Consider the following 12,419-nt stretch of genomic DNA (forward strand, 5'->3'; position numbering starts at 1 on the left):
GTGGCTGCATTTTGACAAGACTTCACAAAAGCAAATGGTCCAGAAAGGGTCGGGACTAAGTTGTATTTGAATCGCCCAGACAACTCAGAATACACAAAAAGACCAAATATAAAGGTGAGAGGAGCGGAGAGGTCCAAACATCACATCAGAAACCGAGCAGTGATGAAGCTCCACATACTGTAACCGACACCGCGTTTTCCTTTCCTCTAATGAAAATATAAAGAGGTGTGTAAAAGGAGGGCCCTCTCTGGAACACCCTGTCCTCTTTCTTCTGCTCTTACAGTCTGTTTTCCCAATTAATTATTCATCCTTCCCCACCACCAAACCATAGGAGCCATGTACCACATAAATATACATACAGTATATGTTCTCTGATACATACACACAGATGAAGGAAGCACATAGATTCAAAAGAAGAATCTTCCCAGCATCCATGCATGTGGTAATCTGCATATGTAAAAATAAAATCAACTATTTTCTTTTATTAAATCAGAAAACTGCAAGATGACAGGAGGAAGGATATTTTGAAAGATTTAGCAAAAAGATAAATAATTTTTCAAGTTTTGTAAAAAAATGTTTTTTATTTTAATCCAATCTATATCAGATAATAGGAACAAAATGATAAATTCAAGTACCTACCTGGCAAACATATCTTGTCTTAAATGTTTCAGTTGCTGTAAATATATATCACTTTCAAAGTAAACACCTCTAAAGTACAAGATTTCTCATTTTCTTACTGACTGGAGCACAAGAAGAAGGCGCTGTTATTGTTTAGCGACTCATTAAAATTAGCTAATCCCAAAGTGTGTCCAGCTGTCCATTTTAACAGCGTACAACAAATTCAGCAGATTAGGTTTAAAAAGGAATGTGGTGGTGCCTTCTTACCACGCAGTTTACGTCCATGCCGGCCTCAAGCAGAGTCTGGATGGTGCTGTGGTGTCCGTTGCGGGCAGCCAGGTGAAGCGGAGTGTGTAGCCGAGTGTGACTGGTCATGAGGTTGGGGTGGGCACTCACCAACATGCGCACCACCTGCCCACAAAAACACACAGCCACACGTTAGTGACAAAAACAGCAAACATATAAGGAAACTAGGCCACTTGTCACCTTCTTACACCTGCTAAAAGCTAAATTACACCAAACACAAATTTCAAAGTGAAGGTCAAAGGAAGGCCTTGCTTCATTTTGTAGCCATGTTAGCAGGATTAAAATCCCGAGCAGCCTCCTTGGACCTTTGATTAATAAATAAATAAAGCAATTATATTATTTGTCATCCACAATTAGCGCACATCGTGCTTGTGTGGTTGGGTGTGGTGATTTAAAACAATATCACAGCACATACAGGTCTTTTCTCTGTAAACCGTACAGATGATTGAGTGGGAAAAGCCCGGTAGATCCGTAGTTTGTGAAATATTAATAGACAAACCAGTCTGCAGAAACACTCATGCCCCATCCAATCATGCACCTTGGTTTCACATCATCCATTCATCAGTGGATCATCAACTGGAGAGGATGCTTGACGATGAATTCGTGATGCTGTCCAGAACCAGCCTATGACTTAAAGTGTGTTAATACTTGTACTTTGGACTACTTTTTAAGTTTCTTCCTTAAAAACAAGTCACAAATTTAAAATATTCTATTAGTTGTTTAAACCTGCTACCAGCAGCTGTCATTTTAGAGGCCAAAATCAACAGTCCAGAAATGAGAAGTCTGCTTTAGTATCATCAAACTTTCTGTAAAATTTCCTTGCAAAATTCAAAATCATAAATTCAAGCTTGCAGTTCCTGAGCTGCTTGACTAAGTGGGATGCTGAGCAAACACTGAAGATAATATGAAACACTGAAGATAATCAGCAGCTATTTTTAATTTTTTCAACCAATCGTGAAAGACAATGTCCTTTAAAACTCCTGTCAAATACGCCAATATTCTGTGGTAAGAGGCTCCTGTGCTTTTAAGTGATAGTGAATGACGTTTGTTTAATAACTCAGCTCGCCAACAGGCAGTTCTCTCGAAAGCTTCCTTCCTTTAATGTGCATCTTTGCGCGTGCATGCATGTGTGTGTGTAGTAAACTTTTGCCCTGTGTTAGTTACATCTCCATGCAGCAGGAGCTTCCACCACAGGGATTTCCCTTCATTATTATGCAGAGAAAGGAGAGGAGAGAGAACTACCGTGCTGCCTTTATAAATTATTCATTCACTCAGACAAACGTGTATGGCTTGACTGCAATTACTCACTACCTTAGCAGAAAGAATGTGTGATTGCATTTGAACATCAGCAAGCACTTGTAGCACACGCCTCTGTGTGGGATTGCGCTCGCATGTGCACGCTTTTTGTCACATATTTGTCGCACTTCTTTGTGTCTGCCTTTCTATGGAGTAAAGACAATATTTGAGGGTTTTTTCCCCCAACACATATGTATCAGTTAAATTTAATTTGCAGGTATGGAAGGTCTGATTCCTTTGCCCTGTTAATTCTTCACCTACTGCTTCCTCTTACCTGCCAGCGAGGAGCTTGGACAGGATACACAGTGCATGAAGAGGTTAAAGTACAGTAAATCATCCACATATCAGCCTCCTAACCAGTATATCGACAAAAGCATCACCTAGACTGAGAAACCAGTGTGTATCTTTGGGGGAGAGGATGCTCTTCAAAAATCTTTACAAGAACAAATACCTGCATTTAACCGCGCTTTCTTTTAATTGCGATCCCTTCTGCTGCCTTTCGAGCAAAGTACTCTGTAAATAAAATGCAGCTAATTTATTCTTCACTCCAAATTGCAGAGGATTTGTGCCTCCTGTCAGCTACATTAAAAGCTTAGCTAATGATTTTTTTTACCCATTTTGTCACTTTGAAATTTTTTTATTAATGTCATTGGAGTTTCAATTCAATTTTAATTGCAAATTAAACTGATTAGGGAGCCCTTTTCCTCGTGTGGACTGTAGCAGATGTTTGTATCACATTCTTATGCATGGAATGCCACTTAAGTCCTCTATATGGAGCGGCTTTTATGGAAATTAAAGCTTCTCCGATGTAGAAAAGGTCAAAACCTAAACAGGTTGAGGTATTCTTTTATATCTGTTTTGACTTCAAGCCGTTGCATGCTCATTATTCAGGAGAAGATGCATCCGTTAAGTAAATATTAAAATGCTGGGAAGTCAAGGTGATGACGTTTTAACCATTTATGTCTATATTTTATAGACACAACTACATACACATATACATACACACACACCTATATATATATATATATAGACAGACAGATAGATAGATCTTTTCTATCTAACAGTTCCAACTGTCTTGTATTGTATGTTGGATTAAAAAAATCCCTTTCTCTTTGAAATCTTTTATTCTCAAATTACACTCATCAACCACTTTATTAGTTACATCTTGCTGGTACTGAGTTGGACACCCTTTTGCCTTTAGAACTGCAGTAACTCTTCAATGCACAGATTCAACACGGTGAAGAAAACATTCCTTACCTCTGACATCAACAAGACATTTTAACCCAGAACTGCTGCTCACTAGATATTTTCTCCTTTTCTACTCTGGAGGGGGTTGTGCTGGAAAATCCCAGCAGATCAGCAGTTTCTGAAATACTCAGACCAGCCCATCAGGCACCAACAACCACGTCACATTCAAAGACTTTAAAATCACTTCTGATGCTCAGTTTGAACTTCAGCAGGTCGTCTTGCTACGTGGCTAAATGCACTGAGTTGGCTTATTGGCTCAAACTAAAACTAGTGCTTCCCTTCTCGTTTTTCTTAGCGTCAAGTAATGATGTTTTCATTGATCAGATACTCTCACAGACCTGCAGTCGGCCGTACAGTGCTGCCAAGTCTAGAGGAGTCTCCTGTCGGCTGTTTCTCATGGTGGGGTCAGTCAGCTCCTGCAGCAGTACTGAAACCACCTCAGAGTGTCCATACTGGGCTGCACAGTGGAGTGCAGTTTCCTTCTCATGGTTCTGTGGAAGAACAGGGAAAAATATTGAAAAGAGTGAAGTTGAGGGAAGGTGGGGGGTAGTGAACTTAGGAATTATTGGAATAATAAAGAGTCAGAGACATGAAGTGAAGTGAGCCATAGAAACATGGCGAGATGTATGGAAGTGATAAGAAAGGTGATGAAATTTTAAGAGAGATAAGGTTAGGAAAATGGAATGTAAGTTTGATGGCAATATAAGATATAAGAAGGTGGTGATTTATAAGTAGAGCAAATGTGGGTGAAATGATTGAGATATAAAGGAAGAGAGGAAGGAGGAGGAAGGAGCAGTTAGCTTTATTTATTGGCCCAGTGATATGGGGAAGCTACATTTCACTGCAGAGATTTCTGCTACACATATGAAACACATATCTCAAGTAGTATATCATTCTGCATGTACAAATTCCAAAAGGCTATCAGGATTGAGAGACCTGCTAGGAGAAATCTATGGTGTCCTGTCTGTGTAACAGAAGCAACAGTAACCCACTGTGCCTTTGAATGATTAAATACTTCATTATACGCTGTTATGTACTTGGATGTTTTTAGCTTTATATCACCTCACTGCCAATTAATCAAGCTCCACTGTTAATACACATTTAAAAAATCCTTAATGCATCACATTTCTCACCTCAAAATATTGAGGGTTCTTAGATAACACTGTGCAAGCTTTTTGTTTGTTTGTTTGTTCTGGATTCCTGAACATTCCTGTCAAGAGCAAGCAATATGTTAAAATGGAATGTTTGGAATTCCAGTCTTGATTTTTAGAATTGCACTGATTGACTGGGTAGGGACCAAAATCAGCCGACTTCCAGTGTTCTCAACCCGGGCTCATGACTGGCAAGGGCCCGCCACAAGCCAGCAGCCTCGGTATGAGCAGTTACGAGAAATATTATATAAAAAGCATCAATGTCCCTTTTTCTGTTAAATTTATTATCGCACTGGAAAATGTATCTGACAGTAGCTGACATTTTGTTTTGGTATATAAGTCTGCTGCACCTGCTTTTGTTTGACAAGATTAAAGATGTGAGGTAAAGGTGGGTGAACAGCAACTTACTGTTAGTTCAACATTTGTACCTCTTTCCAGCAGCAGATCACTGTTTACAGTTTAAGTCAGAGAAGATCCTGTAACTTACTGCAGTTTGTGGGAAACTGTCAAGTTTAATCATCTCCGTTATGAAAACAATGGTTTGCATTGAAAAAAAAGTTTATTTCTATTCGCATATGCTGCGAAATCAGAATCAGGAAAAATAATATCAGCAGATCACACACACAAAAATAATAATAATAATAATAATAATTTGCTTTTATCTCACTACAGCATACAAATTTATCTATGTTTTGTCTACTTTTGCTTATCTTGACACTTTTGAATGTAACTGAATTAAAAATCTGATAAAATATATATATTTTGACATTACTATACTGTAAAACATTAATATCATCAGTATGTCCTGTTGCCTGTTTACACATTATTCAGCTACCTGATTAAGTCTGGCTATTGTGTTATTTTTAGCTCTGGCTTGGTGATGAAGGATTTGTGTTTTTGAGACTAAACCATAAAATATGGGTGCCATACAACCAAAAAAATAGAAAAGCAATTAAACATATGTAAAGTTCATCACTACAGGTGAGTCCTCACATGCAAACAGGCGTATATTCAAAATTTCAAGAGCTTCTATGTAGGAACTATGAAAGAAATCATTTTGATTTATGATCCATTTGGAAAGGTGGAAAAAAATGAGGCCAGCTGTAAGTCCTCCAGACACATAGGGATGCAGGCTCATTTACACCAGACAGTGTCCTTTTCAACACTTCAACCATGGGATCACTGGAGTTTCTCATGTGTTCTGTTCTGGGAGAATGTGGCCGTTTCCTTGCTGGTTAGGGGCCCCTGTCAGACCCTGAACCCTTGGTAGTCCCTTAGGGATCCCTGGGTAAAAATAGGACTCATTTACTAAACAATGACTAATCTGGCTCCCATATATTTCAGATATATGAACTGTGCATGCAAAGTGACCTGCATTTAGGTTTCTGTTTATAATATCAAACATAGAGTGTAGCTCCAACATGCTTTACTGCAGTAAGTACAATTAATAAAAAGCAAGTGAACTATACTTCTTAAATAACTGCAAACGCAGCTCAAAGCCCTTAGAAATAATGACTCGAACTTCCGTTTTAAATTAAATCAATGAGACAGAAATGTCACTGGCTGCTGATTGGACAGAGAAAGGCAAACAAAACGCGAAAGAATGTTGTAACATGAAAAGGCAATCAAGCGTGATTATCAAGATGTTCTTTAAAAACCAGCTTTTTATATAACCAGTTGAAAACAACACACTCCAAACATGAAATAATAATAACTGTTGTGTTATCATTTTTGTAATTGATATTTCCCTGTCTTCTTACATTATTTCATTGAATGTTTTCATCATCCAGTTCACCTCTAATATTTCCATGATGAAAGTCCAAAACACAACGGCCACACTCCACTGCTCAGATCTCATCTCGTGCCTTTTTCTAACTCACTTGCTCCCCAGAGCCAGAGTCACCCCCGCTCTCGCCTCCCTCTCATGGCTTTCTATACTTTCATTTATGCCTCGGAGAAGTGTATGAGAGAGAGATGAAGAGATACTGTATCTGCGAATAACAGAGGGTAAGAAAACCTTGTGAAGACACACACGCTGTAGCAGCAAAAGAACACCACTATGTGATTTAGAGCTTTCCCTTCTCCTCAGCCAATCAGATCCATGCATTTTCCCCAGTGGACTTCACACCCCTCCATTCATGGCTGAGTGGAACCTTCCAGAGCAGGTCTGATTGCAGATCCACTGTACTGTAAGAACAATAATCACACACTCAGGCGCTCTGTAATTCACATTCATTACAATTTACTGGTATAATTGGTGCCTGAGTTGTATTTAATAAACTCCATTTGCTTGGTTACTGTGTGAATATTCAACTTGGAGTGACTCAGTCTCCCTGATGGATAATCTGCGTTTCAGCTTATCTAATCAACTGCATATCCTGACTTCATAAACTTCTACCAAGTCCCAAATAACCAAAAATGCAGCACAATCATTTGGTCCCGAGATTATTAAGTGTCCAATTACAAAGCAACGTCTGGAGACCGAGCCATTCTTTCATTAGAGATCAAACACAACATGACTTTAAACTGCAAAGGTGAGAGAGTGGTGGCACTCTCCTCCACAGAATACTTTATTATTGAAACATCTCAGTGTCCAATACTGGAATATCAACTTCTGCAAATGGTGAGTGAATGTGTTAGAATTTAAAAAGTGGATTGTGTAAACTTCATACTCACCAGCCACTTTGTTAGTGCTCATTGACACAAATATCTAATCAGCCAATCACACAGGAGTAACTCAATGTATTTAGCCATGACAGCCTTCTCTAGAGTTTACATAGACTGCTCTGAAAAACAGAAAGTATACAGCTCTATGGGCAGTCATGCCATGTTGATTTCTGAGGTCAGAGGAGAATTACCAGACTGCTTCCAGCTGATAAGAAGACAGTAGTAACTCAAATAACCACTCATCACAACCAAGGTCATGCAGAAGAGCATGATGGCCTACAGAAGACAACATCGAGTGCCACTCCTGTTAGCCAAGAATAGGAAACCGAGGCTACAGTGTGCACAGGCTCACCAATACCACAAAAGACTGAAAAACATTCCCTCGTCTGGTGAGTGTCGATTTCAGAATTTGGTGTAAACAACACCAAACTGGATCTATTCTGCCCTGTGTCAGCAGTTATGTTGGTAGTCATGGTGTAATGTTGTGAGGGATACTTTTTTTGGTATACATTGGGCCCGCTTACTTAAAAAGACGGCGCTGGCACGGCTGGCAGCCTTAACCCAATTTCCCTCGGGATGAATAAAGTATAATCAATCAATCAATCAATCAAATATTGCTGCTGACCACGTCCAACCACAGTGTACCCATCTACCCAAAAAAAGCACTTTGCTGAATCTATGCCATTAAGAATTAAGGCCATTCTGATGGTAAATGGGGTTCCAACCCCGTACTATCCAAGTGGACCTAATAAAGTGTCTGGTTAGTATACGTTTGTTTATTTTCAAGAAAACCAAACAGGGTAGTGAGTTATGAGTTGTGATAAGTGATAAGGATGACATCTTCATATTCAACACAAAACAAGCATCAGAAAGTAATGAAGAAGCAGCGTCACACACTGATGACATGGATGTGATAACCACTGGGATGAAGGTTGTAGACGTTGTTGCTGCTGCCTGTGGCCTATTCCGTCTCTGCAGCCTTAAGTAGACAATAAAGCTTTGTCAGTCCAAACCGCCGTGCCTCACACACGCTGCTTAAGATAGGAAAAATGCAATATCCTGACAGAAAGGAGAGTGACTAAGACATGAGCAGAGACACAGAGTGACAAGACAAGAGCAATAGAGCCCGAGAGGTGGCGAGAGAGCAGGAGGCGGAGATAAAAAGATCCTGCCTCTGTGTTCTCAGAGTGGCCATATATTCCTATTACGCTGCTCTGACAGCTTTCAGATACCATCTAGCACTCAAGTGCATTGTTGCTGATTGGGCTCTGAGCAACAGCCGTCTACTAATGCCGCATCAACAGGCATGGCAGCGCATTATTGACATGCCCATACAAATGGGTGTCACAGCCTTTCTTTCAGCAGCATATGCAGCTGATATTAATGCTCACACAGTAATGAAGCACTGGCTTGATAAAGCTCACTCTACCATGACAGCTGTAAGGTTTTATTACTCTTTAAAGAAGGATTTATTCTCATATATATTGATTATACGTGTTGCAGCTTCTGCATTCTTTAAGTGAAGGACACAAAGAATCAACTTTTGCTCACAGAATGATACCTACACACATACACACACACTCTCACTTCCCATGGTGCACTCTATCAGTGCTCTCGCAGTTCATCTCCCTGGGACCAAAGAGCTACATCCATGCAAATAAGCAAGCCTTATCAGACAGGCCAGGGCTGAAATGAAACCACAGCGGAGGAAGAGCAGAGGTATTTGTTTGAACATGCACTGCGTTAATGCTGATGGACTGATATGCAGGATGAGCTCCGTCTATGTTACAGCATCACATAATCCAAGCAGCTCAGCGCGCCGCCCGGGGAGAGCGGGGTAAATGAAGAATGAAAAAAGACGAGGCATACAAGGTGAATGTCTCTGCTACTCCCTCTTATCTTCTGTTATTAGAACTTGTGCAGTGCCTGTTCAGGGAGAGTGTAGCTCATGTCTTTTGAAGCTTAAATGTACAGATGTCACCTAAACGCACCAAATGGAGGGGCTCATGTTTGTGTTTTGAAAAGTAAAGAAAAACAGCTTTTAGATTATATTTACGAGCTGTTCAAATAATAACTTAAATAATAACTTAAAAAACAAGCGAGCGGTTTGAGTCATTTGTCACAGGAAACCAACGAAAAAGGGAAAAAAAGATATTTTTGAAGGTTAAGATATGATTTTAGGGCTGATGGGTCATTCAGTGTCTTCCAACCAAATGCTTCCAGCCTGACCATCTCGGACGATACACTTCTTGATAGGAAAACGTTGAAATTTCAGATCTCTGCTGTTATTAGTTGCTCATAAAAAAAAAAAAATTTTGTGTTGAAGTCAGGGACATTTTCAAGGCTTTACTCTGCAGGGTTTTTTGTGGAGCCATTTTCAAACAGCTATATAAAAAGAGAACTACTTGAGCTATGTGATTCAAATGTTTTAGGCCGAATATCTGCTACAATGACTTCAGGAACATGGTGCTTCAAAAGTGTAGCTGAAGTTCAACATTCAAAATTCTGAGAGTTTGAATTTGCTTGAAAGTTTGATAGTATGGCCTGCACTACCAAACAGAGACCAGTTTCAAAGATAGGAGGTTAAAACTTCCAACACTGGTTCCTATACATGATGCGTGCATTTACCATGAAACTAGTCAAATCAGTCAAATGGTCATAACGATAATAAAAGCTTTAAAATGGGGGAAAAAGTATTTTCATGCAAGTTCGTTCCAAAAAATTACATCGTCTAAGAAGTCTAGTAGCAACATATTCGAAATGTGGTGGTGTAGGGAAACAAATAACGAAAGGAAGCAAATAAAGAAAAAGAACGACAATTTTTTAAGTTAAAGTGAAATACATTTTCAATCTTTGTAGTTCTCAGTCCATCATTAAAATCTGTGTGTGAGCTGTTTTCGGTTCTGGGTGATTGGTTTTAGTCAGTGATGAGATTGACAATTTGTGTACTGAACACCAATTCAAAATGAATGCTTCCCCCCAGAAAAGGCGTATGCACAACACTCACCGCCATGACTGACTGAAGCTGACTGAGGTCGGGATATTAGCATGCTGGATGCTGGCAGGCATGTCTAAGCTATTGGAGCAGCCTTGCTAGTTAATGAGAGCACCGTCTCTGATCTGATTGTTCTTGATGAAAATCTGACCTTACAGAGGTACAGAGATGAGGTGTTAAAACCTATACCCGGCTGTTTCAATTGCACAGGCCTTTCCAGATCATAAGCATATCCAGACACTTCCTTGGCCAGCATTTAGTCCACATATGTCTCCTTTTGAACAAGCCTATGAACATTGAAATCAGATTAATCAAATTGCTGAGGGAATCTGTTTACAGAGCAAATTAATAACTGGGCCACAAAATAAAATAACAATATATTGTTACAGTGATATATTGCACCCCTACTCAACAGCTGTAACAATTCTTTTTAAAGAGAAATGTGGATAAAATCTGTTATCCAGACAGAAGAACATATTGTAGGAGCTGAGAGGTAGACTGAAGGACAATAAGAGAGAGATAATAGGTGGTTTCTGTTTCTTTAACTCCTTTTTGTGCACTAAATAGGTCAAACTGGGTATGGAAACTAATTTCTACAAAATAAGCCATAATAACTGTGAACATAATAACTTAATAACACACGTGAGGACAAGTGGAGTGATTGCAAAAACCAACAGAGAAGATGAGACCAGATCAGAAACAACAAAGATAAGAAGCGAGTCAGAATAGACTGCAGTACCCACAGCAGCAGACTGACTGATCACAGACACTTTGCCAAGAAACACACTCGTTCGCACAATCCTGTGGGGTTTTCCACAGGATTCACAGCAGCATCAGCTGCAGACACTGTGATTTAAATCCAAAATAAAAGCACTCAACTGAACACATTTTGAGGTAAATGGTGCCAGGAGTGTTTCTTGCAACACTCTGTTTTATAACCATTATTAATTACTCTCTTAATATTACTTGGGGAAAAACTCACTTGTGGTTTTCCATTAAAATACTGAAAAATGCACATCACGATTACTGAGAGCCCACGCTGCAATAAAGAAGTAAAAGCCCAAAGATATTTAATCTGCAATGAAAGGCAACTGTTATGATGTGAGCTGCAGCAACTCCTCACATCTGAGAAGCTGAGAGCTTCTTGACTGATTGAGTAAAAGACAAACTTCCCCACAGTCAAAGTTGCAATTAAAATACACCTCGGTTAATTATTTGAAACTCAACCCCCCAAAAACATGATGTATGGCATTATCAAAGTGGACTGCTCAACACCAGGGGCAGTATGCTTGATCTGTAATGCTTACACATGAGCATCTCCAAAATATCTCCTTAAAACTAAAGTGTCCTTGAGCTAGACACCAAACGCCCTTCTGCTCCAGGGTGGCCGGTCTGCGGTTGCCATTGTAAACTCTGACCTCCCTGACGCGTTCCCCAGCTAAACGTCTTAATTGAGGACCTCAAAGAAATCCTAGAAATCTGTTTTACAATGTTTTTTTATGACACCTCAATTAACACCCTCACACGCAATCTGCTCTGGGCTTGCTTTAATCGCTCAGGGCTGGAGCTTGTTTTGATTCATGGAGAGATGAATCAGTTTACTTTTGCTGAACTTTAATTAGGAATCCCACTGCGGGCAGGGAGTCAGGCTTTTAAAAACATATGATATACAGTAACATCTCGTTTTTTAAGAGATTACTCATGAGAAAGCGACCTGTGGCTCAGTGTGTGTCTTGGCAGCAGTGGGCATCTCAGTGGCCGAGGACTTTCCCAGGGCGGTTTGTCGCAGCAGTAGTAGCATGTGTTCTCAAGTTGATCGTCAAGACACATATGGTTTCATTTTCTTGTGTGGAAGCAGCATGTGTGCATGATCGGACATCGAGTTACCAAGACTGAATAGACACAAACACAGAAGCACTCTCATGGAAACACACAGCAGGAAAATGGCCTCGTGACCTGTAACATTTGCCTCAGTTCACACAGTCTTTAAGCCTTCAGAAGTTCTTGCTGGTGAGAGGCCTGCCTCTCTTGTGCTCTCGCTCAGTTTCTCCTCTGGGAGGACAAAGAGAGCAGGAAAAGAAGAACGATGAGGGGGGAAAAATGGAGAGGAGACGGGATAGAATAACCCTACATCTTCC

At 39.9% G+C, this 12,419-nt stretch overlaps 1 protein-coding gene across 3 annotated transcripts in view; it reads right to left on the reverse strand.

The window, feature by feature from the left end:
• Positions 1–12,419, reverse strand: part of anks1b (ankyrin repeat and sterile alpha motif domain containing 1B) — a 255,384-nt gene that overhangs the window by 162,240 nt on the left and 80,725 nt on the right. For all 3 annotated transcript variants that reach the window (XM_003444938.4, XM_005451590.4, XM_013271197.3), the window contains exons 4-5: positions 3,807–3,959; positions 886–1,029 (exon numbers count right to left, since the gene is read on the reverse strand). In XM_003444938.4, the coding sequence (XP_003444986.1) occupies positions 886–1,029; positions 3,807–3,959 (297 nt within the window). The remainder of the gene's footprint in view (positions 1–885; positions 1,030–3,806; positions 3,960–12,419) is intronic.

This window comes from Oreochromis niloticus, linkage group LG17 (genome assembly GCF_001858045.2).
Source record: "Oreochromis niloticus isolate F11D_XX linkage group LG17, O_niloticus_UMD_NMBU, whole genome shotgun sequence".
NCBI classification, from domain to species: Eukaryota; Metazoa; Chordata; class Actinopteri; order Cichliformes; family Cichlidae; genus Oreochromis; species Oreochromis niloticus.